The sequence below is a fragment of the Serinus canaria genome, chromosome 8 (genome assembly GCF_022539315.1).
Source record: "Serinus canaria isolate serCan28SL12 chromosome 8, serCan2020, whole genome shotgun sequence".
Lineage (NCBI taxonomy): Eukaryota > Metazoa > Chordata > Aves > Passeriformes > Fringillidae > Serinus > Serinus canaria.
Window position 1 is genome coordinate 18640348 of NC_066322.1, and position 27949 is coordinate 18668296.

The window sequence follows — 27949 nt, forward strand, 5'->3', positions numbered from 1 at the left end:
TTGAAATTAAGCATTGGCTTTATTAAGAATATGATTAAAAACTCTGAGAGTTTTGTTAAAAAGAGAGTCTTGCCTTATGCATATTTTTGCAGAAATAAAACAACATTTTAGCTAATGCTTATTATTTCACAACATGATTTTAGTATAATTTTCTATAAATTCTAGAAGACTATCGGATGTCTTTTTAATGGTATCTTTTAACATATATCTTACTGAATGTTTCCAGCAATTTAATTTTGACTGAGACGTGCTTCTTTTTTACTATTGTGTCATGACTTCTTACAGTGTTCTTGTGATGCTCTTCTGGTCTGAAACCCCAGATGTGCCCTGAACCGGGGTGGTAGGAAGCACCTGAGTATCAATACCAAGTTATAGTGTGGGGTGTGCCTCTAACACCTTCAAAAAGCTTGATAGTAAGAAAGAAGAATATCTGTCTCCAAGCTGGATCACTAGGGTGGATTATATCTGTTTTTGAACTCTGGCTCTAGAAATGTCAGGTATATGCCGTACTAACTGCCTTCCTTTGCTCCGTTTTCCCGGGCGCCTCAGCAGCCCCAGGATGGAGGAAGCGGGGCCCGGTGTTTCGATTCGGGAGGGACGGGTGATGCCTGGGGGGACCGGAGGAGAACCTGCGTTAGCCCGAGGCGTTTTCAGGCTGGGGCTGGCGAGCGGCGGAGGCTGTGGGGGCCACCCAGCGGCGCCGCTGTCCCGCCTCGGCCCGCACTTCCCGGCGCGGGCAGGGCGGGGGGGGCGCCGCGCACACGTGAGCGGCGCGCGGCCAATGGCGCGATCGCCTGATGCGCAGGGACGGGTGCGCGCGCGGTGGGGCTGCGCAAGATGGCGGCGGGCGCGTGAGGGGTGGCGGCGGCCGGGACGGAGGGAGCCGAGGCCCGAAGGGAGCCGGGAGGGGCCGCTGGTGCCGCCCCCGGGGTGCGATGGTAAAATGACCCAGGCGGGGAAGAAGAAGAAGCGCGCCGTGAACCGCAGCATCATGCTGGCCAAGAAGATCATCATTAAGGACGGCGGGACGGTAAGGCCGGGGGCACGGACGGCCCGGGGGACAGCTGACGGCGGCGGGCCCCGGGCTGCATGGCTGTACGGGGGCTGGCCCCGGACGGGCAAGGCCCGGTCCGGCGAGGGTCGGTGGGCCCGCGGGTCTCGGGAGGCCGCGCCTGTGTCGATCGCGGTGCCCTCACGGCCGCCGCAGCCCCGATGGCCGCGCTCGGCAGCCCGGGCCGACTGCCCGAGAACACCTGTGAGCGTGTCAGGCTGCTTTGCTTCTCCCGTCAGCGCGGTTTCTTCCTCGTGTGGCCCGGGTTTTGGGTCGCGGGAGCGAGTGCGGCCTCAGGCGCCGGGCCTGGGGCGCGGCGGGTCGTTACGGCCGTCCCAGGTGAGCGGGGCATGTCCGAGCCCACCCTCGCCGAACGTGGCTCCCATGAGCGGCGGCTGCGGGGGCAGCGCAGGGTGCGGGGCTGCCGGCGGGAGCAGGGAGCTCTGTCCCCGCGATGCCCGTGGTCAGACAGAACGGGCCCGAGAGGGGGACAGACGCCAGCGCCTCAGCAGTTCCTCAAAGAACGCCTGGGAGAAAGGGTTTGCGGTTCTTCCCACTGTTTTGCTTCCTCGTAAATACATAAATTCGAAAAAGAAAGGAAGCTGTTAAGTGTTATGGCTGCTGGAGCTTGGATTTGGTTTGGGTGTGTTTTTTGGCTGGGTTTTTTTTTTTTGTTTTGTTTTGGTTTTTTTTTTTTTTTTTTTTTTTGTATTGATGGCAGCCATTACTTCCAATGTATCATTGCCCCTGGATTTTTTCCACTGTGTAACACTATATAGCTTCGATGTGCCCCGTTCTAAATACAGTGCCTTTTTTTCAAATAAAGAGACATCTTGAAAGACTAAATTGCCCTTCAGTTTGTCATTTTGGAGCAATAATGGAGAAGAGACAGGTGTGAGAGTCACTATACTTGTTCATCAAAGTGGCCAACTGGCTGGATTACTGAAGTCTTAGGAAGCAAAATGAATTCTGGTATTGGTTGTTGGTGTTTTCCAGGATGTGTTTCTGCTGTTTTTAAATATAGAAATATATGAGATTATCTTGTACAGATGTTAAATGCAAATATTTTAGATCGAGTAGTACAAGCAGAGTAAATGTTACTCAGGGGACATGGCGCTCCACAATTTCTCTCTGGAGTATCATTGATTAAGATACAGTGTGATTCCAAGCATCTCTAATCTCTCAACTTTAACTTCCTTCTGCCAAGAGAGGAGAAAGTATGTTACAATTAACTGCATTCTGTGATACTTTTAGTACATCATTCAGTGCCACCAGTTTCAAAAGTTGAGTGCCCACTCCCTTGAGTTCTGAGTTCTGTATTAATCTAATTTTTGGAAGTCACATAAAAATGGAAATAATGTAAAAAGAAACATAAGTTGAAAATATGTAGATTGTTATTAGGCAACAAAAACTTCCACTTGTGGTACTTTCTGCCTTCAAATAAATGTTTGGGAAATTATTTGTTTTAAATACATATTTTTAAGTTATGAAGTTTGATAGAAGAGTATTCTTTATAGCAACAGCAGAACCTTTGTGCATGGAATTTTTAATATTTGCTGGACTGTTAGGTTGGCCTTCAGTGCTCAGTGTCCTCAGCTGCTTCATTCATTACCCAGAGTGGTGTGTGACATTGTGGGAAACAGGTACCTGAAAATGACCCCCGTGTCTTCACTGTTACCCACTGGCAAAGCAGTAATTAATCAAGCATCTTTGTGCAAACTTTCCAGCCTGATAGGTTTATTTTGGAACTGTTTGACATCAGAAAAAATTGTGTGAGCCAGAATGGGTAATGTACATATGGTTAATGAGGCAGTGGCACAGGCAGAAAGAGTTTCTGATTGAAAACCAAAAAAAAAAAAAAAAAAAAAAAAAAAAAAAAAAAAAAAAAAAAAAACCAAACAAGCAAAAAGGAAAATCCACCCATTGTTTCTGCAAAGCCTCTCTTCCCGCTGCAGTTTCTGCTGGGTCTCTCCACAAGGCAGTGGGTGGTGCAGGAGCTTGGGTCGGTGCTTGGTGGTATTTTTGTGTTTTTCTATTTGCAGCTTTAGTAGCTGTATCAGAGAAAGAATGTGTAATGGTGTGTTGTACTCAAGTGTGTGTTGTCAGATTTCACCAAAGGAGAGGCAGTTACACCAGTGATGTGGTTTCATAGAATCACAAATGGTTTGGGTTGGAAGAGACTTTAAAGATCATCTATTTCCAGCCCCCCTGCCATGAACAAGGACTCCTTCCATAGACCAGCTTGCTCAAAATCCCATCTAGCCTGCTGCTGAGCACTTCCAGGGGTGGGGCAGCCACAGCTTTTGTTTCAACACTTCTTTTTCCCCAACAACTTTAATTTTTCCTTCCTTTATGTATTCATCTTATGTATGATGATGCATTTTTGAGGTGGTCAGGAAATGAACTAGAGATTAGAATTTCTTTTGGTAATTTTTTCCTTTCCAGCAGAGGAGCAGCAGCTGTGGTCTTACACACGATACCTTAATAGCTTTGATAGCTATTCTGTTGTCAGATGTGTGTTCTTAGGCTTGCCTGATATGTACGCTTTTTATCACTGGCATGACTGACAGTACAAAGTGTTCGATTAAAGGCATCTTCTCTATAACCAGAGGAAAAGGCATCCTTGGAGCCCTATTTGTGCAGTGGGTTTAGCCAGGCACAAATGCACTCTGCTCTGGCTGCTGGTAACAGAGGAGGGTTGCTGTTACTGTGATTGGAACTTCTCAGTTCCAGCTTGTTCACACAAGGACTCTGTATCTTTTCTTTCCAGGTCTGAGGCCTTCTGCTTCAGTTGCACTTGGTCCATTGCATTACACTGTATTGGCCTGTTAGGAAAGCACAGGCGACAGGTTTGTAGGGTACAGCAGGGCTGGACACTCAGCACCTGCACTGCACCTGTGGGCTCCGAGAGTGTGTCAGGCTGGCACTGAAACCTTGTGGACTGAATGCTTGTAATGTGTCTTAATACACTGCAGTGTAACTGTTTATCCTCCCCTTGCTCTCAAGCCTCAGAAGCATCCTTGCTAGTTGATAGTTGCCACCACCTTTAAAAATTACTATAGAGGTGATGATCTAAATGTGAGTAAATTACTTCTTTTTTTATCGGTAGGAAGAAATAACAGTACCTGTGATAAGTGAGCACTAGCAACAAGAAAGCAGGGAAGTTGCCCTGTAGTGATCTAAATGTCACTTCTGCTTGTTTTTGTCAGTGTGTTGGAAAGCTCTGTTGGTGTTGCTTGCAGCTGGATGACATGGCAGAGGGCAGCAGTGACCTGAGGCCTCTAAAGGCAGCAGCAGATCCCCTGTGCAGAACTGCCACTGCTTTCGTGCTGCTGTTTTGTTTTGTGCTGGTGATCTCGGAGATGCCCGGAGCTGGACGAAGGCAGCAGGGGCACAGATGGCCTTGGAGGCACTCGTGTTTGCTATGAATGGAGGTGCTCTTGACCCCCATGCTGGGAGGGGTGGGATGGTTTGTGACACCTCCCTCACTGTCTGTCAGGCCTCGGGGGGTTAAGAGCCAGCCACATGACAGGAATCTGGGGGCTGTCAGAGTGAACCTGACTTCATGAGACTGAGTCAAACCAGCTAACATTGATACTTGCAGTTTGTGCAGAGCTGGATAAATTTTTAACCCAAAGCTAAAATAAGGATTGTGGGTGGAAAGGGAAAGGAATTGTGGGAAGAGAGGATAATTATAGCCACTCTCTGTACCTACAAAGACTGTTAGTTTACATCTTTGGGAGAGTGGGCAGAAAAAAATAGCAGAAATATCGGTATTTACTGAAGAGGGCTTGGGAAAGAAAAATAGCACAGTGCTGAGGTACTTTGTATTTCACCTTTTACAGACTGTTAGGTTACTTTTGAAAATTATGATCTTATTTAGCAATAGGAGTGAGTAGGCAGTGAGGTTTTCTGTATTTATTTCCTGCATTTGTTCAGTAAGATTTTTTTTTCTATGTTGGAAATATTGGAATCTAGAAAGAAAAGCTAGGTATGGCTTGCATAAATCTCCTACTAAAAGAATGACTCCAGTATTACCTAACTGCAACTTAAAATTGTGTCATATTTGAGGCTGGAAGGCACCTCCAACATCACTAATCCAACTACCCCAGTCTCTTACCCCAGACAGGGTCAGCTGGAGCAGTTTGCTCAGGGCTTTGTCTAGTGGGATTTGGAGGCTGGCAACTCCACGCTTCACTGGACAGCCTTTTTCAGGAAGGGTTGCTTTTCTTCTTCCCTTTTTTAGGAAGGGTTCAAGTATAATTTCTTGTATTTCAGTATGTGTGCCTGCAGTCCTGTCACTGACACCTCTGAGAAGAGTCTGGCTCTTGTATTTACCTCCATCAGCTACTTACACACATTGATAAAATCCCAGTGAGCCTTCTTGAGAAGCAGCTGAGGTCCTTAGCTCAGTGTAAATGCGAGGTGTGATCACATCTGGGCCACTCTGTTAGTCACTCACGTTAGCACAAAACCAGCAAAAGAGGTGTTAAGGCAGCGCTTCTGAGTTGAAAGAGCACATACGAAATTTCTGAGGAGTTATTCATACTGAGAATAATTAGTGAAGCCTATCCTTAATTTGCAAATGTTGAACTGTGGCATCTTGTTAGACAGCATTTACAGAGTCTACGAGATGAGCAGGTTTTCCCACCCATTCTCTTTTTGTTCTCTTCAAAAGCTGCTCCTGATTCTATCAAATCACTGCGAATTTCAAGTTCTTTTTGTCAAATCTTTTATCTGCATCTCTTCCTGCATTTGAAGCACATAGCGAACTGATAGGCCTGCACTCAGTATTTGGGAAGTATCGGTGCTGTTCCTGAGATTTGCTTCTGGTGTTCATTATTTTAGTTTCTTGCCTGGTTTAGAGCTATGTTTTGTATGGAGCAGTGGTGCCTTTTAGTAACAGAAGAGCTGTTTGACAGGCTGGGTAGTGAGACTTGGGGATAGCTGAGTGTGAGCAGTGCATGGAAACTTGATTGCATGTGGCTTTGTGTCCATGTGTACACTTCAGCACTTTTCTCAAGGAAAACAAACTAGTTGTCTGAAGAAGAGTCTCTTTTCCCTGTAACAACCTTGTTTCCCATACTGGCAGAGTAACTGGTTTATATTTTTGAGATGGCAGTGAAGGATTCTGCAGAGTAAGAGTAGTACACTTCAGGACATTAGCATCAAAGGGTTAAAAAAGGAGGTTCATTCCATACAAGTTAGTTGGGTAACTATTCCCAAGTTTTGAATCCTGTTTCATTGTCAGTTGTTCTGTTTATAGTGTTCAGATGCATTTCTCATGACTCTAATAGATGATCAGATGTTTTAATCACTTGTCTTTTCTCCTATTTCAGCCTCAAGGAATAGGTTCACCCAGTGTCTACCATGCTGTAATTGTGATCTTCTTGGAGTTTTTTGCTTGGGGACTCCTGACAGCTCCCACTTTAGTGGTAAGTGATCCTCTGGAGCTTTTGCTCGCTGTATGGGAGGTGGGACAATTACTGCAAAGGCACTGAGCATCTTCTAAATTGCATGAAGTGAAAATTACATATGACTGAGCTGCTCTGTTTTGCAAGTGAAAAGTTCTATATTTTTAGATGGTATCAGAAATTTCATTTATTTCATTATAGCAGTGTCATGGTGTAGCACAGCTGTTTACATGCAAGTCAGCTAACGCTCAAGCTTACATGTAAATAGTTTCTGATTGAAACCAGTAAGGTGGTAATGAAATTACCTTTCCTTTCAAGATGCCATAAAACATTGGCATATTACAAATGTAAGGACAAAAATATACTTGAAATGTGGTAACCAGTTACACCAGTCTGTTACACCAGTCAAAGCATCCCCATGATTAGTGAAACAGACATACCAATGTGTTTGTATCAAGGTGGCTTTCTCATGTAGTTGGTTGCTTTTAATTTGGATTTATTTTGTGAGTGATACATGATGACAAATTAAAAGGAGTGAAGGTTTAAAAGTCTCCCAAGCCAACTCCACTTTCAAAGCAGTCTTGGTGCTGCTCTGAAAGCTGATGCTACCCATCAACAGTGTCTTGGATGTGAACTGCACATCGTCACTGAATGGAATCCCTCTCATCTAAACACAAATCAAATGTAGACAGCTGCATTTCTGGATTCTGCTCACCAAACTGAGAGCCACTTCAGCATGGTGACATCTCTCCTCTGTCTCTCCCCAGTCCCCAGCAGATGACACAATAGCATGTGGAGAATCTGGTCAGAAATAATTTTCTAGGTTCTCTGTGGTTTATTTATACTTCAAGCACTGAAATCTCAAAATGCCTTCCATGCAAATTAAAGACTTGTCACATTATTTGCGGTTTGCCCTTTTTTCTTCTATTTTTTTTTCTGTATTCTATGAAAAATAAAAAAAACTGCTGTGCATCCTAAAGTTGGATGTATCATGAGCAATATTTGTAGCTCGTATTGTGTAAATGACTGTATTCATATTTTCTCTCCAGGTTTTGCATGAAACCTTCCCAAAACATACATTTCTAATGAATGGTCTAATTCAAGGAGTAAAGGTAAGTTGACAGAAGTTAATCACAAGTACAATTTAAAGTGAATGGTGGGAGGAATGTAGAAATAACTGCCAACTGAGAGAAACAGTCAAGAGGTTTTTCAATATGGCTTTCACAGTATTAATAAAATGGAAATAAATTACTGCTGAAAGTGCAAATGTGCCTCTTTTTACTTTTAGTAAGGTATTGCTTGGTCTGTATCTACTGTTTGGGTTCAGCAAATAAAAAGGTAGTTCCTTAATCCCAAATGGTGCATATGGTGCTGAAAGTGGTTAATTTTTCACTTGGTGTTTGTTGCTCCCATAGACTACAAAGCACAGTTCATGATACTGCTTGTATGACTGAATCATCTGCATTTTGAATTTTGTGTAGCTCTCAGATAGCAGATCTCAAGTTTTATGTAGTCAGACATGGGATAGAAGATCAGTGATGCTTTGCCACATTGCCTTTGGTGCATTGCACTGTAGCTGTTGGCTTGAATGGAACCAGAGCCCGAGGTGCTCTCAGACTGTGCTTGTGGTCAGCTACCACGGGTCTGATCTCTTAGTTCTAACTTCCCATGTTTTGTTTCATTAGGGCTTACTGTCGTTCCTCAGTGCCCCACTCATAGGTGCCCTGTCTGATGTGTGGGGACGAAAGTCCTTCTTGCTGCTAACGGTATTTTTCACCTGTGCGCCAATACCACTAATGAAGATCAGCCCATGGTTAGTAAGTTGTTTCATGCCACATTGGCTGTTGTTTTTCAAGGTTGCTAATGGGCGTGTGTGCAGCATTGTGATAAAATGTTCTTTTGTGCTTCATGGAAAGTTGAGGCTTTTGTATTATTTCTGTGCTGGGGGTACAGTCAACCTGAAGCAGCTGCCATACGGCCAAAGGCCTTGGTCGGAATTTCAGTAGCTGCTGATTTTGGTCTGTGTGCTGTAAGCCCTACATCCAGCACATCTGCCAAAGCTGGAGAAGACTGAGTGAACTGTGTAGGTCTGGATCATGGCCACAGTTCTCACTCAGCTACCAGCCAGCGACACTGAAATCAAAACCTTACCTAATGTGGGTGCATGAGTAACCGTTTTTAAGGTACAATGTTGCAGCACTTTTACACTTTTGTTTCTCAAGTTCTAAAATCGACCAGCTTTCATGCTGTGTGAACCCTACTGACCTGTGAACTGGCTGGAACATTGCCCAGGTAGGGCAGGAGTCAGAGCTCTGGGCTTGCTCCTGACCCATGCTGTTCCTGAGGGTGAAGCGGCAGTGGCACAGCCTGCACTGACACAGGCCAGCGCCAGCTGCTCAGGCACCTCCGTCAGCCTTTCCTGTTTCCTCTCTGGTCACACAGGCTGCTCATCTCTATTCAGAAGGAACTTGTTTTCCCAGTGTTCATTAAGGTTTCAAGTGCCAAGTGCTAGTGTCTATAGCATACAGATATGGCTAATGTAGAGGCCTTTCAATGACCAAGTTCTCAAAATACTGAGGTTCCTCATTTGTTTTGGGTCATAGACCAGTTAAGTTTATTAGCTGAGCACCTTGTTTCTTAGTAGTACTTAATCACAGCAGCTTTTTGTAGATATTACAAAATCGTGCTGCTTGTACTTGGTGCACATATGTGTTACACAATTCTGTCAAGACACAGAGACATTGGCTTTATCCAATATTGTCTCAATAAATTGTCAAGATAAGTTGGGCAATGTGATTTAGTTTAATTGCACTTGGATTGAATAGACTTTTTGATTCTGTTTAGTTGTTCTAATCTTTTTTATCATGTTCTTAGGTGGTACTTCGCTGTAATCTCCGTGTCTGGAGTTTTTGCAGTGACATTTTCTGTAGTTTTTGCATATGTAGCAGACATAACACAAGAACATGAGAGGAGCATGGCCTATGGTTTGGTATGTATTGTTTGGGCTCTTTTCCTGTGGTATTCAGTACTAAGCCTTTCAGTCTGTAATGCTTTTAAAAGCTGTGGTTTTGTTTCTTCTGTGGCAAGTTGATTTTAATTTGGAGTCAAGTTTTTTCTGTTTAGTTGTTCCTGTCATCCAGTCTTGTATCTCTTTGATATTCTGCTTCTAAATAAAACAAAACATGGCCTTGTTAAAAGCTGTCATGCCTGTCTTAAGGGCTGTTATCAGTCTTAATGGTGTAATTTGAGGAGCTTTAGTTATTCCTGTATTGTTGCCCACACTGGTACTACTCTGTCATTGTTTCAGAAATCTCACCTTTTGTTCTGGAACTGCCACTGTGTGATACTTGACTGCCCCTGCCTGTGTCTCCAGTCACTTTTCTGAGCTGCAGTTCAGAACAAACATAGCTGAGTTACTTGTCTGTTTGAAGTTCTTAAAACTCACGTCTGCTTCTCTGTTGTCTCCTGATTACCTGCCGGCTCCCAGGAGCCTTGACATCCTCATGTTATGGATTAGCAAAATCATTTGTTGTGTTTAAGTTACAGAATCCATTACCATTCATCAGGAAGAGCTGAAATGGATATAGAACTAAAATAATTTCTTTGAAATAGAAACTAAATAATTTCTAAATAGAACTAAATAATTTCTTTGTGCCTGTACACATCAGGGATATGTTGAGAAAGTTCTTTCAGTTTTTAAGTTAATATCTTTCACAAGGCCAGCTGATTAACTGACAACTACTGAGTTGGATTAACCAGCATATTACATTTAATATTCCCTTTATACATATGCTTTTTTTTTAACAGACATTGCCTGTTTCACTAATATGAAGACTAAATACAGCTCATTGCTTCCCAGAGGTATCAGCAGAATCTGCAGTTAATTAAACCTAATTATGTCAGTACGTGCAAGAGTGCTAAGAGCCTCACATTGCTGTCCAGTTATCAGAAAATCTTTCTTAAAATTTTGTGGTTGTCTAAAATACACAGCTGCTACCACATAGACATAGGAAAAAGGTTACTTTTAATCACTGTGTGATTATAATGGTTAGGCTTCTGGAAAGGAGGAAATGTGGGTAATAACACTACTGACTTGTCTCACTGAAAATCTTACCAGCTGTTATTTATTTCAGGTTTCAGCAACTTTTGCAGCAAGTTTGGTCACCAGCCCCGCTATCGGTGCCTACCTTGGCCGAGCGTACGGCGACAGCCTGGTGGTGGTGCTGGCTACAGCAATCGCCTTGTTGGACATTTGTTTTATCCTTGTTGCTGTACCGGAATCGCTGCCAGAGAAGATGAGGCCAGCGTCCTGGGGAGCACCCATTTCATGGGAACAGGCTGACCCCTTTGCAGTAAGCTACTTAAATTGGGAAGATTTTGTTATTTGTAGATTCTGAGCTTTGGACACAGGGAAGAGACTGGATTTACAATAGTTCAGGCTTGCAAAACAAAGCCTTCAATTTCTTCAAGTTTGACCTTGCTTCACTGGTGATCCTTTTGGCAACAATCTTGCTAAACATACTGAGAATTCTTTGGTGGTGCTGCATAACAACTTCATTAATTGTCAGGCTTTTCAGAGCCCAGCTAGGGATGCTTTTTGGAAATGAAGGTGAAATGTTTTGTAATTCTTTTTTTTCTTGCCATAGTCTCTGAAGAAAGTCGGCCAAGACTCCATTGTGCTGCTAATCTGCATAACAGTCTTTCTTTCCTACCTCCCAGAGGCAGGCCAATATTCCAGCTTCTTTTTATACCTCAGACAGGTAATATATTATTTTGGTATGAATTTGAACAAAAGTAAATTTACAGGACTTAAGAAAGTTTTCAGTATTACTGAACTAATATGGAAAACACAGATAACTCATGTAAGAAGCTCCCAGCAACTGATGTAATTTTCCTTGTTGTTTTTCTCTTTTAGATAGGCAAAAAGAGAGGAAAGTGATGAATAAGTTGTAAAACAATTTCTTGTGTTTTTTAACTGTTTGCATTATTCTTGGACTAAGAGGTTCAATATGTTAAACTGGTGTTATTTTTTGAGGGAACAATTTAATTTTATTTGTGCCCCTTTATTTTCATTTATTTGTTTGATGTAAGGCAGAAAAGACAAGGAACTGAATAATACTGGTTTTCTGCATTGTGTGTTCTCACTGGGGTTTGTGACATCATGATACATAGTTTATGGTTAATAATCAAATTGCCTTTTTTTTTAATATAGATAATGGGATTTTCATCTGAAAGTGTTGCAGCATTTATAGCAGTTCTTGGGATTCTTTCCATTATTGCACAGGTGAGTTATTACTCTGTGTGTCGTTGATTTGGCAAGCTGAAAAGAAGAAAGCACTGTGGAGAATGGAGAGCACTGTGCTTCCATAAATGTAACTCAGCTTTTCCATGTCTGTTTTTTTCTAGATCTCTAGAAATTGGTTGAGACTCTTAACTTAGATGAAAATACTTGACAACAAGTGTTTGGTTCATTAAGGGAAAACTAAAGCCTTTGTGCATCAAAGAAGGGATGATGGTTTAATCATATAACTTGCTAAATGCTTTTTTTATTTTGGTAGAGGAAAATACTGCTTTTGAAGAACACTACTTAAAATAATATTTCTGCATGTATTTGACCTCGAGAATGAAATATTTTCAGGTGTTGTTGTTTTTTTAATTCAGCTTACTGGTGTTTAACCTTTAAGAATGTTATTTTTCTGACATTTTACTTTTGCCCTTTCTGTTAGACAATAGTGTTGAGTTTACTGATGCGGTCCATTGGGAATAAGAACACCATCCTGCTGGGCCTGGGGTTCCAAATACTGCAGCTGGCCTGGTACGGCTTTGGGTCAGAGCCATGGTATGCACATTCACTTTGCTTTGACTGATGTGGGGTTGGTGTGCACTGTGTCCCTTCTCCAAGGGTGCAAGTGCAGGAGAGCCAATCCTTTGTCCAGCCCCAGAGCAGTCACTGCAGGGTGTGTTTTGCAGGATGATGTGGGCAGCCGGCGCTGTGGCTGCCATGTCCAGCATCACTTTCCCAGCTGTCAGCGCCCTGGTCTCACGAACTGCTGACGCCGACCAGCAGGGTAGGTTTGCTCCTGGTTCTTGGAATTCTATTTGAGGAATACTGTGCAAACAGGCATACTGGGGTCTGGGTTTAGTGCTCATCAATCAGGCTGAGTCTTGGCAGGGCAGCCCAGATACCTGAGCTTAGGGCACCACATTAAATCCAGCCTGCTTGGAAGTTGCACTCTGTGTGTACCATGTACTTCTGCTGCAGAAGGAAAATTCAACAAGGCCTTACAGTTGCAAAACATTCAGCAGACTCAATGCACTGTTCCTCACTGTTGCATGCAGTGCTCTCTCCTCCATGAGACAGTGTGCATATCCTGGCCTCTGAACTAGCTTAGCATGGCAGGCACTGCCTCTCAAATCTATCGTAATGACAGGCTCTTAGTGCCTCTTGTTTACCGCTACCCATAGTGCAACACCATTTAGAGCTTTCCTGCTTGCATCAGTTTCAAGTCAAATAAGGCATTAGAAATAGTTAATTTTATATATATATATATAAAAAACTATAGATAGAAAAGAACACGTATTTTACTTTTCCTAGGTGTTGTTCAAGGGATGATTACAGGAATTCGAGGACTGTGTAATGGTTTGGGACCAGCGCTTTATGGTTTTATATTCTATATATTTCACGTTGAATTGAATGAACTGCCCATGCCCGAATCATCGTCTGGAGGTAGTGCGGTTGCTCAATACCATTTACAGCAGGTACGTTTCTTTTGTACCTACGGCTTCCAAAAGAAGCAGCTAGAAAGGGCTCCTGTGCTCATCAGTTCTCCAGTTTGATGCTGTGGTACATTTTGTTACACTGACTGTAAATGTAGGGTGTAGAATGAGGTTTTTAAGTCCCTCTAGGGGAGGGTTGTTTAACTGATCTGTTTTATTGCATGCACTAGTTTAGTTTAATTTTCAAATAGTTACAGCTGACAAGTCATAGACAACTGTGACCCTTGTGAGGAAAATACCTTGAGGGAAGGCTGGACAGATAGCAGTGGTGAATGTTTCTGTTTTGATGTCCTCCTGCCGAGCTTTTTTTTTTAATTGAGTTTTTGGGGAAACTCAGTAGGAAGAACTTGCGGAAGAAAAGCAAGTTGGCAAGCATTAATAAGAATCATGTGTTCCCTGTCCTAAATCTTAGGATGTAATGTTCTTTCACCTTCCTTCTCAAAGCCTGCACTGTATTCACTACTGTGTCAGGCAACAGCTCTTGAAAATAGGTAATTAACAATTGTAAGCTGTTAAGGTGTGTTGAAAGGCTTGTTAACATTTTGTTGTTGTTTTCAGAACTCCATAATTCCTGGACCCCCATTCTTATTTGGAGCCTGCTCTGTGCTGTTGGCACTACTTGTTGCCTTGTTTATTCCTGAACATACAAATCTAAATGTAAGAACCAGCAACTGGAAGAAACACTGTGGCAGCCACGGCCATCCCCACAGCCCACAAGCTCCTGGTGAAGCTAAAGAACCATTACTGCAAGACACAAATGTATGACAAAAATCCAGGCAGACCGTTTGGACTCTTCTTTCATCAGCAGTCTGGGATACACATTCCAACTCCATCAAAATGTAATTTCTTAAGGTAATCTTAAGAAGCATCTCTCTGCATGAAATCTGTAGGAATTGAAACAGGAGCTTTCTCCAAAGATGTTGCCATTGAACTAAAAACTTACTTGCTTTTATAAACAAACTGTTACATACTTGTCTCTTGCCATGAAATACTGTTACTGCTAAACTTTACATTCTTAGTTCAGAGACAAACAATAGAGTCAAGGCATGAGCATGTGTCCTTCTGTTTCCTTACGGTGGTGAGCTTTAATTCTAGTCATGCTACGTCTCAATGAGACAGACTGGCATCCATGTGGACCCATTCGTTTTAATGTTGTAAAATCTTGGGTCAGCTGATTCAAAGCCTTAATGTAAATGTACTTAAGTAGGGAGGTGAATTGGTATAATTTCTTTTAAAAGTCACATGGCAGGTTTTTTTTAAGTTTGTACTAATATAAAAATCACAAGAGCACGCTTGCTGAACAGTAAAAGTTATTTTTATGTAAGTGCATTTACTCTTTCTATTTTTGAAGAAACGGTCATATCAAACACTTGTTGAAATACAAAGTGGGTGTTTTGGGCCTGCAGATTTTAATACTGGCTCCAAACCTCTGCTTTCCTCTGTACCGTTTATTAAACCACTCTATTTCTGATGTTTGCATAATCATCAAGGACCTCAAAACTTGAATACACAGACTGAACTCTCTAAGCTGATAGCCTTGAATCTGTCGTGTGCTATATAGTGGCCTTTGAGGACTGTCACAAGAACCCTTTTGCATTACAGAGCTAAAGTTTTAGTCCTAAATTTTCAGGACCCTTAGTACAGAAGAGAGCTTTATACAATTACTGATGTGAATTTCTCTAAAAGTGTATATTTTTGTGTCCAGTTGTATTATTTAAGTGTTCCTTTGTATAAATTTGTGTATAAAGTATTGTATAGGTTTAAAATGTTTTCATCTTGTGGTTATTGCTTAATGCTTTTTTACCTTTGAACATTCACCATGGTTGACCAAGAGCAGGAAAAAAATGTAAATATACTGTTAATAAAGTTGAATATTTTAATGAATTTTTAAAAAATTGTGAATGTCTCTTCAAACCTTAAGTGAAGGTCAGTAGTTGCATGTGTGTTATACTTCAGCAGGTGGAAAAAGTCATCTGGAGTAGTGATCCAGCCTGGAGCTTTATGTATTAGCTAAAGCAGCCCTGAGCACAGTGGAAGGGTCCCGGCTGTCCAGCAGCACAGGCTGCCTGCAGCTGCTCCTTGTTTCCTGGGGACCCAGTGGAACAGGACGACCACAGATCCAGGCTCCAAGGAACGAGTCAGTTACACACAGCCAGCCTGCCCAGGGCTCCCTGTGGATTGCAGTGGCCTGGGAGGTGCTGCCACACTCCTGTGACAGCAGCTCCTCTGCACGGCGTGAGATAAGGACAGCAGGAGAGACGAGCTCTGGGCCTGGGGAACAATGAGCCCACGGAAAACTGCAGGAAAAGGTAAATAAAATAAAGCTGTTCTGGGAATTCCAGTACAGTGGAGATGTTGGTTAGTATTACTCCTGAAACAGTTAATAATCAGAGCTTTTGATAAAAACCATTTAATATTTCTATTAAAATGTACATATGACAAAACCAGACACTATACATTAAAACATGGTGCTAATTTATAAACAAATGTACACATTTCACACAGCAAAACAAACTACTGAAATGTACAATCCTCTGGGTGCACCTGAGTAAGTAAGGTAAAAGGAATGAAGTATCTTTACCAAAAGTAAGGAATGGTCATTGTAAGGGTACTTTGCCTGGCATAAGTCCATGCAAGCTCCTTCTGCAGGGGACAGAGACCAAGTCCCAAGGCTTATCCTAGCATTTGAACCTAGACAGTAGAACAAGCTACACAGATGTAAGACTATCTAAAATTTCTGTATAGTCTTACAAGTTGTAAAGAATGATTTATAAGAATTAAGATGTTGACACTTGTCAACAGTTAACTATTCAGCTACTTCACCTTTTAATGTTTTATGCATGGGGGCCTGTGGAATGTAATACTGAGAGATTAACAGGGAAACCAAAACTGAGAATTTTAAGTTTTAATTTCCTATCTTCAGTGAAATAATTTAGCATTTTTAGTATGAGATTTTTTGTAAGTCTGTACACAATTCAAATAAGCTGGTTCCAAAATTAAGCAAGTTCTAACGACTAAACTGTAAGGGAGGGCTAGTGAAGCAGTCATGCCCCCCTAAGAGCTTGACCATTACTAAAATGGACAGCATAGCACAGTTCTCCTGTGTTTTCCCGTAGCCTCATCTGTTCTCTGAAAGGAGTCAAGAAATAGATTTTCAGGTAATTGTTCTCCCTCAGGGAATGTACATTTCAGCTGTTTTTTATAAAAAAGTCACAGCACTTTGGTGAGTTTTTAGGAGGATTTACAGGGTCAACAATATAGGAAGAAAATTCTGCACAGCCCTGGTGATTTCAGTATTGTTCCCACTCAGTCTCCTTAAGGCTCTATATTCTTCTCCTTAGGCTCAAGCACCGTGAAGCATCACCCAAGTCAGTCAAGATCCCTTCCTCAAAGAAAACTGACTCATAAAATTATGTCAGTTCACACTGATACTTCACTAACACACTACTGCAGGACATTTACAAATCCTCCCAATGGTTAAAAGAGGACTCTTACTGTAAGAACCCTGTCTATGATCCAGGAAAATAGGCCGAGGCTGGTGTCCCAGCAGCTTTTGGCGATGGCTGTGCTTTGGCTGGCATGTACGGCCTCAGGTACTCTGCAGAACAGCACAGGACACTGCATTGAACCTCGGTTGTCACTGCCCTTAAGGTACATTTCAAATAAAACCTTCTGTTTCGTACTTACCCGAGTTAAGTGTGTTTTGACTAAGCCCCCGTAAAGGAATGCTGTCATCTTTTTTCCTGAAATACTTTGATTCCAGCCCCAGCTGATCACCACTAGAAATAGAAAGGCAAATTAAAATTTAAATGCAGTTTGTCAGCAGTGCATTATAATGAGGGCAGCTCCAGACTTGGTCAGGAAAACCTTCACTAGAAGCGCAAGTACTGTGTTTCATGACCTTTACCATGTAAAGTTAAACCATCACTGAGTAGGTTAAGAACAGCCTAGAACTAATTTTTTTCAGTGACCCAGCACCTGATAGCTTAGATCTGTCAGCAGGAGCAACACTGAACTGTTGTTTCCTGGGGTCCACTCCTGAAAGCAGAACTCTTCCTTTGGTTTCAACAAACCAACACAAAAATGGTTAGCATGGTAATGAAGAAAGGCAGATCACAGAACCAGGCTAATACTAGAACCTTAAGTCAGTTCCAAACACACCAAGCTGACAAAAGGCTTTATAAACTGAAATAACAAAAATTCTAAAGTGCAGTAGCTGACACTCACTTCTCCTTGTTTGCTGTGTGACCAGAAGCAGGCACTGTGTGAGCATCTGCACAGCGACTGGGTTTCAAAAGCTGTGAGTTCAACTGAACCTGCAGAGACAAAGAGCTGCAGGTTAAGAGTTACTCCAGATCTGAGAGTCCGTTCCCCCAAGGGCATTCACAGAGCCAAATTCCCAGAGATTCCTTTTTCTACACCTCTCTGGCCCTGCTGGGCAGCAAAGCCTGTGAGAAACAGCCTAAAGACAAGCATTAGCTATGAGTAACAGTCATAATGCTCAAGGCAGGGAGCCTAAGAGTAAATACAGTAAATACGCACTTTGAGAAACAGTCAAAATTATGTGCTTTGCTGTTTTATACAATTCAAATAAAATTTTATACAATAAATAAATACAATTTTATACATTCTTAAGCAAACAAAAAATTGAAGTGCTTGCCTTTGATACTGGACATTGGGAATTTCCATTTTTGCTGTGTATCGGATCCAGAAAGTTCTGGAAGGCATAGAGAGGCGAAATGGGATGACTCATTCCAGAGCTATGAAAGGATGGTCGGTCAGGCTGTAAAACAAATAGAAACTCATGCATAAATGAGAAACATAATTTTACAAGTAACTGTAAAGAGATTAAAAATTCCAAAATTAACAAAATAACTGCCAATACAAAGCAAACACTTATGTGAGTTTTCCTAATGGGAAGAAAACATTTTTCCAAGATTTGCACACTTAAGGAAAACATAACTTTTAAAAAGTTAGATGAGGTGAGCATTGTCAGCTAGTAATAAGCTACACACCCTGTCATTGATTAAAGCAAGTAATGCATCCAGCTACAAATCCAGAGTCCTCCTTTTTGTATGAATGGCCCTTCCACTGTGAGCAAGCAGCTCATCAATTCCTGCTGTCGCTGTGGCAGCAGAGCTCTGTACAACACAGCGTGAGAAGCAGCAAGTCACACTATTCAACAATGACTGCAGACAGCATTCCTTAGCCCCTGACTTGGCTGTCTCTTAAAATCATTAGTTAGAGTATTGAAATAGTACACTTTGGGTTTTAACCTTTACAAAGAGAAGTAGTAAGTTAACTTCTCAACACAAAAAGCCTTTATTTGCCTTCACTCTGCACTTCATCTTTTCCAAACTAATTCTGTTATTGCTTAGTGTATTTTATGTTAACAAGAGCTTAGAAGATTCTCACCTACACGGCCCAGGGCATCAAGAAGCACCAAACAGAGTTTTATATTGTTGAAAAACAAACAAAGCCAAACCACACCCACCCAAAACTGTAAGGCCAGAAGAAGATGAAAGCACTTTATTTTTCCTCTTTGAAGGCCCTGCATTTTAGCAACTGATGCCCACCTCACCAGCCTGTTATTTACAGCTCTGCCTTACCATGCTGAGAGGTGAAACAGCAGGTCTCCCACCAGCATGGGCACTGGCAGGACTGTCCAGCTTCTTTGCCATCTGAACTTCACTCAGCTGTCTGTTTAACCACGTGATAACTGCAAAGAGGAAGAAAAATTCCATTTGCTCCCTCTAACAAGCTGTTGGAAATGGCCACTAGGCCTTCCTCACAAAAAGTGACAGCTCACTGGGTGTTTTTCCTCCCTAGTACCAAGCAAAGCCATTTGTTGAAGGTCGCTCTCCCCCTCCAGGCCCCTGAGCACACACCCCACATCCCCAAGCACCAGCCCCAAGGGAAGGCTTCCCTATATGCAGCTCTTGGCTATTGCATGCCCACAAAGCCAGAGGCTTGTTTTTCACACATGACAATAATGGCAGCTCTTCACAAAAACCCCAAACCTGCTTCTATCAATTTCAATAGTACTGAGATCAGTGGGTCATTTTTACAGAGGGAGAAATCAAGCTGTACAAACCTACCATTTTCATTGGTTTTCAGTAACTGCTTACTTTCTTCAAGTTTTTGTATTGTACTTTCTAGCTGCTCTTGTAGCTTGCAAACCTGCAATTCCCATAATAATTGTAACACTATCAGGACTGTTATACTACTAACTACAAACAACAACAAAAAAAGCATTTTGAAGTTATTCTAAAATTAAAGAAGTTTGAACGCAGTTTGTCACAAAAGCAACATAGTAATTCTTTTAAAGGAAGCCCTACTTTCAGCTAGGATTTTGACAAGGTGACAGCCAGAATCCTTTCTGACCTTTACTTTTCTATGATTAAATAGTGCAAGGACTCTAAACCAGGAGAATGTCCTGTTTAAGGGAATGGAAGAAAAAGGTTCACTCTATTCTTGTTCTTATTCCCTTCACCAACTTACACATGAATGTGCCTTCTAAAGGGTGCTGGTTCATTGCTTTCTTCTCTTCTAACAATTTTGGCTGCCTTCCATGTAAATGGATGGCTTTTACAAATCAGGTTAACATTAAAAAATGTTAAAAAGAGTATATTCTATTGCATGGAAAGATTTAAGACCTTATTTCTGTAACTAAGTTAAACGCAAGAAAGTCCACACAATAGCATTTCCCATCAATACCTCCTGCTCTTTCATGTGAAGAGATTGTCCCATCTCCTGCGATTCCCTCTGCTCTTTTTGAAGTTTCTCTTCTTTTTCTGCCAATAGTTTTTCTTGCTGAATTGTTACTGTATTTTTCAATTTTAATTTACTCATTAGAGTTTTCAAATCTCCTTGTAACTTCTTGATAATTTCATTAGCCTATTAAAAAAAACCCAAGCCATATATTACAAAATAAGCACCTAAGAATAAGGGAGATGTTGCACAAGGGAGTGCCATGTTCAAACAAACCTTAAGGAGTTCAGCAGACAGCGACTTAATTGTTGTCTCTAGTTTTTCAATATGCCTTTGTTTTTCCTCTGTACTCTCTTCCAGTATCACCTTGAAAAGAATGTTACAAAATATAAGGCTGTGATACATATTGTTTATGATTTCAAGTAGAATGTTCATAATTCTTAAAGTACTACCCTTACAAGGAACCAGCCAGTTTTTTTTTCTACCAAAAGTACCGTAAACTATTACTCCAGTACCACAGGATTAAATCTGAACCCAGTATACTTTTGATGCCATAATTTAGAATCTTAACTACATTTGAAAGCTGACTGGCAGTATTCATAAAAACTGGTCAGCATCTACTCTATGGAAACCACAACTAGGAAGGTTAAAAAAAAAATTAATGAAGAAACCTTCTGCTCCTGTGTCGCATCTAAGACTTCTTTTGTTCTGGTGACGAGCTGATCTTTGTCTTTGATCTCTTGTTCCAAGACAGCAACTCGTGTCTGCAGCTGATTAACGAGTTTCTCTTTTTCATGACATTCAGCATCCAGAGTTGTGTTCTCCCGGCGCAGAGACAGCACCTCCTGCTTTGCTCTCTGACATTCCTAAATGTTGGGAAGGAAGTGAATTTTATTCTGCAAGAAAACCTGTAACAGTAATTTAAGCAGACATATTTAAATAGTAAGCATAATAGGGAATAAAGAGGAAATAAATGAACTTATTATGCTGTATTTCCTATGACGTGCCCAGGCAGGCACTGTTAATGCTCTAGCAGTAGTAAGCTTAATTTTGGATATGGCCCGTACATCTTCTAATCCAGAGAGCTTTGCTTTCAGTTCTCTGACTGTGGAGTCTCCTTTGTATCTCCTCTCTGTTAGGTCTTTATTGATGACCTCGAGTTCTGAGAGCCTGTTCTGCAACTGCTGAATACTTTTCTGATGCAAATTTTCCAATTCCTTTTTCTGTTGTTCATGCTGTTGTTGGTACTGAGTTTGTGCCTGTGAGAAGCAAAGAAATGAAGCAGTTATTCAATGAGTCTGACTATTCCCATCCAAGAATCTTGTTCATTCTTTCCAACCATTGCACCTGGAGAGCTCTTTCCTTCTCACTTGTCAGCTCCTGTGAGTGTTTGTTGCTCAGAGCTGTAGTGTAGGATGTCCATTCATTTTTCAGTTTGTCAAGTTCCCGGCTCTTCTCTGACAAGCTCTGTATTAAGTTTGACAAAGCACATAAAGTTTAAAAATGTAAGCATTTCAGCCAATACTGAGTGACTCTTTACTGATACTTACTAAAAGGACATGGAATTATTAAAAGAAGTCTAAACTTCAGCACCAGATGCTGAAATATGTTAATTTTGTAACCAGAAAAAGTAAGGCACTGAGAAGCTGAAGAGCACTGTTCTAATACTGTGGATAAAATAATCTTTAATTTCCAGTTGTGTTTTTTTCCCAACTATTAAAGAGTGAGAAAACAGCCTGCTGATGCTATCTACCCTTGTAACACAGAATACTCTATTAGGAGAAAACAACAAATAAAGCTCTTCGGCAGCATCTTTTTCTTTTTTTGATTTGTAATTCTGCATTCCAATTCAGCAAACACATTCCAATAACTCAAATTGAAGCTGCAGACATGAGGCAAACAAATATTCCATTCCAAAAATAATTCTTAATGGTTTTAATAGAATTGTTCTGTTTCATTATGGTCAAAAAAGTCACCTTGATAATTGCAGAATCTGACCCAAATCATTCTCTTCAAATACAGAATTACAATGCTGACTGCAAAAACCAAAATGGAAGTAATTAAAGTCCAAGATTTCCAATTTATTTACCATAGTTTCACAATTTTTCCAAATAAAACAATTTTCAATGATTCATGGAATATATGAAGTATATTTATCATTTATCTTCACATGACCATATATTTAGTATTCAATTTGTGTGTGCACACACGGACCTCTGCACAAAATAAAGTAAAATTTTGCTTGAGTACTGCAAGAGCTCAATTTAATTCTTCAGCTGCTGGCTTTATTCACTCTCTAGAAAAGCTACAGTAGACCATTCCCTTCACTCAGCCTCAAGTCAATTATCTTGGCTAGGTAGTGGCTAACCAACCAGCCTACAAAAAGGGACATTTTCCATAAATAAAAAAAACTGCAACACACAAAAGTTAAAAATTTATGTTACCTGTTGAGTGTAGCTCAGTTGCCTGGTAAGATCCTCTTCAGTTTTTTTAAGCTTTTCTTCCAACATCATTTTATCCTCCTATGTACAAATTGACCTCAAGTCAAATCCTTGGCTCCCAAAACACAAGTAGCATTTAGCTCCCATTTAATCAGCACAGCCTGCCCAAGCACCCATATACTCACTGTATTTGTGAAAAGATCCCTTGTTAAATAAGTGCCATACCGAATAAGATATAATTAGTAAATTCAAAAGAAAAGGTATTAGCCCACAATGTAAAAACCCCAAATTAAATTCTTACCAAATTTCTACCAGAAAAAATTATCTTATTTACAAGATATGTTTACAAAAGAGGTACTAAACAAGAGACCAACTGAAATAAATCTATGTTATTAAAATGACTTATTAGGTGCCTAGAAACATAACAGCACAATAGGAGAGAGAAATCCCAGGCTGTGAAACTGAAGCAGACAACAGTCAAACTATGAGACCTTTAATTTCTCACAAAATCAAACCCAGCATGCTACCAAACTGCATCAACATTCCAATTTTAATTGCCTTTTTATAGCTGTTAGTCCTGTGAAGCCTCACAATTACCAGCAGCCTGTGCTCTCCTACAGCCAAGTGCAGAACAGAGACTGAAGGTTCCAGTAAGTGCTGCAGCTGCTCTGGCCACCAGCACAGACTGTGAGCAGGGGAGTGCAGCCAGAGCATGCAGCAGCTGCACACCACGTGCACGGTGTGTAAAACACCTCCCTTCCTGCCACTTAAATGGCACTGCCTGCCTGAAAATGCATTTTCATTGCCGGGGGATGGCAGCAATTCAGATTTTACAGCATGCACCCAAGTAGCTGCATGCACTTACATATTTGTGCAAAAAGGAAAAAGAAACCAGAGCATACAACTTGATACATACTTCTGAATTACTCAGAATGAAAAAATGCTTAAGTACATACTGGATTGAGGTTTAGTTGCAGTTACAATAAACTTTCATTTTACCTTAAGGCATTTCAAACAGTTGGCTAAAAACTTCTTTATTTCTGCATCAGTTCCTGGCAGGAATTTTAGAGAAAGATGGGTAAGGTGTTTGAAAGGGTTGGTCTCCACTACATTTAAAGAAACAGGTGCGTGATCTAGAGCAGGTGCTGAAGAAACTAACTGCAGCAAAAACCTAGGGAAAAAACAAGATAATCAAATGTTTAGCTTTTTTTTCCCTGAAACTATCTGTAGATCCTAATCTATTTCCCAATAAAATATATTTTTATATGTGCAGTAAAAGGCTACCCAGTTTTTGCTCAAGAAAGAATAGAATTCTCAAAAAAACTCAGGTTTAGCCACATCCACCAATATGTTCAGGTCAGGGCAGGTCAGAATATCCTTTTCCACTGACTCTTCTCAGTCTGAGTGACTGACAAGCATTTTAAGAATGCAACAGGTACACACAGAGTAATGTGGCACACACTTGTGACCTACCTTGGGATATCTTTGTTCTGCTCCTGAATGCATTGCTGAAGCAGATCTATAAATTTTTGCGGGAAAGCAGAGAAGTCTACCAAGAGACCTTGCTGGGATTTCAAACTATATGAACAGACAGGAAAAAAAATGTTAATGATGTAGAGAACTGTAATTTATTTCCTATAAAATATTTTGTTTTAGACGTTAGAAAGAACCAGCTCTGATCATTAAAGTTTACTAGCGTGTTATTTTCAACCAGAAGTGTGTCCACATATCACAAAACCATGGAAGTGGTCAGGCTGGAAGGGATCAGGACCACAGTGGGTCAGCTGGTCCAACCTCCCTGCTTGAGCAAAGTCGTCCTAGAGCACATCTTGGATAATAATCCCCAGAGGATACTTATGATCACAAGAGTTCTTGCAAATGGGCTGCACTAATTAAAAACCAGGAGCTGTTGTGGTGTAACAAACAAGTTCCTTTGAGAAGGCATCACCCTCACAGCAGTGTGCAGCAGTGATGGGACAGGCACAGGGAACAAGCACAGGACATAGAGAGGAGCCTTAGCCATTACCTCGATCCCCCACTCGCCCATCTCTGCCCCCCTTCTGCACAGACACAGCAAACTCAGACAAACATCCTGCAGTGCACACACAAAGCTGTGCCCCCGTGCAACAAAACACTCCTGCACATCTCTCCTGCAAACACTGCTTTTGCCTTTTGAGCCACACACTGATCACACCTCCCTTTTTGAAAACCACGCCAAAGCCATCCCGCCCGCCAAAACCCCTAACAAACAAAAAACCCCACACAAATAAATACCCAAAGAAAGCAGAAAACTGAACTGTTCATCTGTCCATGTCTGGAATCCAAATTTGATGATCTGCTCAAATTCTAAGCAAGTAAATGAGACCCAACAGTAAATTATGCAAGAAACCCCTAAGATACAGGCACAGGTCTGTAAAACCACATCCATGCAAACAGACTTTCTTCTCATAATCATTTCCTGAACTAGTTCACACACACACAAGACACACACACACACACAATAGTCTGTAAGAAGCAGTTAGGATAAACAGAAGATACCAGCAGTATTCCTGTGTGTACCTCAGTATTCCTGAGCTGGTCACTGTCCTGAGCCTGGCTGTTTCACCCACTGGTCAGAGAACATTGACAAAACACTGCCAAAACCTGAACTCTAACACAGACCACTCGAAACTAAAAACATTCCCTTTTTCTTTTTTGCCATTTAGAAATGTTTCACAGAGAAACTATTGTGACTTCACTTACCTTTGAAAATCTTCCTCTGATATGACAAGGTTATAAAGGAAAAAAGGATCAGTATCATCAGTCAATCGAACAGCTAAGTCCTGAAAAGATGTACATTTAAAGAAGATTAAAATACTATAAATATTTTAAACCAGCATTGCAAACAGTATTGAATGCTTTCATTGTTTAGTCAAAAATACAAGAGAATTGCAGCAACTGATTCAGAATGTGTAAAACATTACCATTTAACACAACTTTAAATATCACAGCAGGAAAACAAGGAAAACTCTTTCAAAAAAACAAACCAAGTCAAAACCTTAAACTCTGAGCAGCAAAGGTTTTGAAAATCAGTGTGTATCCATACTTTTTCAGAGAGAAAGCTATTTGCTCCTTTTTTCCCCTCATGAAATAAGTGTAGCTCTAGCAGCCTGCTGTCATGGTTTACTAATACATCACTCCCATAACTGGAAGCCTTTCAGAGCACACTGCTCCTCAAGTTTATGAAACCACCAGCTGCTTTTACACGCTGGAATACAGAGCTCTGCAGATTGGATACAGCTGAATCCAGGAATCCCACATGGCAAACTGCAGGATTATGCTGCTTAGCTTTGAAATAGACACTCATTTGTTCACTGGAGGCCTACACAGTGTTTTGGAAAACCTGCCCTCTCCATAAGCATTAAGCCTTGAATTCCAGGGATGGGGGGATGCAGTACTGAGGCTCAGGCAGCTGCTCCCTAGAACAAGGCTCATCCCTGTGGCAAGGATATTCCCTAGCAGAGGTACTAAAGTAAAGCAGAAACATGTCAGCTGCTCCAACATAATGAAGTGTGACACAGCACTGTACATACAAATAAATGAAACTTCTTTCAGTAAATCTTTCAGTAACACCAACAAAACTCTCAGCTGGAGATGCATAAACAAACTCAGGGATTTACACACACAGACAGTTAAAATTAATGCTACCCCAAGCCAGCTGGGGTGGATTGATGGGTGGGATAAAATGCCTGCTTGGTCTGATGCCCCATTAGCTGATTAGGCATTGGAAGTTCCCCTTAAGACTGATCACTCCCTGATGGACTCAACTGCATTTCCAGTTTCCAGGCTCCTCCTGACACAGGCTGCAGCTCAGCACACTCCTAACTGAACTGCTTCTGCTCAGAGAGAAGCACCATTATCACTGCCACCAGCAGCAGAAACTGACCAAAACCTGCTGTACTCCTATACAAACAAATCTTTACCCAACAACACCACACAAACAACACCAATGTTAACATCATGCTGGGGGGATGAACCCTTTGGTGACAAATCAGACATACAACAGAAGAGATGACAAAGTCTCCAGCAGTGGTCTCATTGTGATTTTCCTGAGAAAGATTTTTTTTTTTACTCCCAATTTAGAACCCTGAACTAAAGGTACTCCTAAGCTCTAACTCATGTTCCCCTGAGCATCTCCAAATACTTTTAATATGCAAGCTTGCTAAGACCCATCAACAGCCAACTAAAATAGAAGGCGAAAAAGGCTGGGGTGATGGGGGGAAAGGATGGAAAAACACAGTAATAAACCGACTAAGTTACTCAAAAAATTATAAAAAAAATAAAGTAAGGTCAAATGGCAAACAATAAAATCCCATTTTGATTTTCCTTTTTCTACTTATACTTTCATAAAATGAAATTCAGATAACACCTAATGAATGACAGAAATATGATTCAATTACAAACCTTTTTAGGAACAGGATTAGAAATTGACAGTAGTTCAATATTCACTCGAACATTTAATCTCCTGTGTACAAAAAGATGAAACTCAGTAATAAATCAAGAAAACATTCTCCAAATAACATGTGTTCACAGCTGCATTACAGGAATCAATGACATCTCAAAAATAAAAATTTAGAAAGAAAGTTCCCACCGATGACTACACTTAAAATATATGAGTTTCAGTCACTGCAACTCCTTTAGGCAGAGCTGGCTTTTTTGCTGCTTGCAACAGACTTAAAATAGCAAGAAGTTTTAAAACTTCGTCCAGAAACGAGAACTTTTGCAAAAGTCTCTGCTGAAATTTATTAACGATTACTCAGACTCCTGATAATCATTTATACAGTGCTACCTTATCTTCAATGATTTCTAATCGAGTACTAAGTCACTTATATTACAACGCACACCACAGACATCATCTTTTCCGTGCCTTCTCACACTGTCTAACCCAGACAGGACCCACAGTGCCGAAATTCCTCCTATTTTGACGAGACGCTTTACATACGGAATGTCTGGGCTTTCCCGGGCACACCGCCGTGCGCAGCTGGCACAGGAGGCTCAAAGCCGCGGGTCCCAGGGCCGCGGGGCGCTGAGGAGGAGCCGCGCCTCAGGAGACCGCGGCGGGGGAGAGGCGGGAGGGCCCGCGGGCAAGGCTCAGGCCCGGGAGACGCCAACGGCCACGGCCCTCGGGTCACCTCAGCCCCGGGCTCAGCAGCGCTTCCGCCGAGCCACTAAGACTTCGCTCCGCTGCAGCCGCCCCGCCGGCTTCACTACTTTGGCGAGGCACCCACGGCGACCGCCCGGCCCTCGCCAGCTGCCCCAGGCCTCGCCAGAGCGGTCCCGCCCTCACCCGGACGGTGCCCGCAGCAACCCCAAAGCGCAGCACCGCAGAGCGCTGCCCAGCGGCGCTCAGAGCAGGCAGGAGAAAAGCGCCTGTGCTCGCAGCCCCTCTGAGGAGCACAGGGAGCTCCCGCACTCACCGCTCCTCGCAGCCGCAGCCCCGCACTCGCACCGACACCGGCCGGTCGAAGATCCGCTCCGCCGCCATCTTGCACCCGCCCGCGGGGAGGGGCCGCAAG

General features: G+C 41.8%; 2 protein-coding genes across 2 annotated transcripts; one reads left to right on the plus strand and one right to left on the minus strand.

Moving 5' to 3' along the window:
- The first annotated feature begins 812 nt into the window (after positions 1-812).
- MFSD14A (major facilitator superfamily domain containing 14A) lies at positions 813-15126 on the plus strand. Its single transcript, XM_009088504.4, has 12 exons — positions 813-1030; positions 6391-6486; positions 7515-7577; positions 8151-8278; positions 9340-9454; positions 10599-10817; positions 11112-11225; positions 11678-11749; positions 12192-12304; positions 12436-12533; positions 13061-13224; positions 13801-15126. Exons 1-12 carry the CDS (start codon positions 944-946, stop codon positions 14005-14007), a joined length of 1476 nt encoding a protein of 491 aa, XP_009086752.1. The 5' UTR covers positions 813-943; the 3' UTR covers positions 14008-15126.
- Positions 15105-27948, minus strand: SASS6 (SAS-6 centriolar assembly protein). Its single transcript, XM_009088503.4, has 17 exons — positions 27851-27948; positions 26838-26898; positions 25137-25216; positions 23868-23972; positions 23394-23565; positions 22398-22475; positions 21301-21420; positions 21021-21212; positions 20625-20819; positions 20230-20319; positions 19960-20139; positions 19341-19422; positions 18852-18961; positions 17903-18025; positions 17470-17558; positions 16930-17021; positions 15105-16840 (listed from the first exon to the last, which is right to left on the minus strand). Exons 1-17 carry the CDS (start codon positions 27916-27918, stop codon positions 16752-16754), a joined length of 1926 nt encoding a protein of 641 aa, XP_009086751.1. The 5' UTR covers positions 27919-27948; the 3' UTR covers positions 15105-16751.
- Between the last annotated feature and the right edge of the window lies 1 nt (position 27949).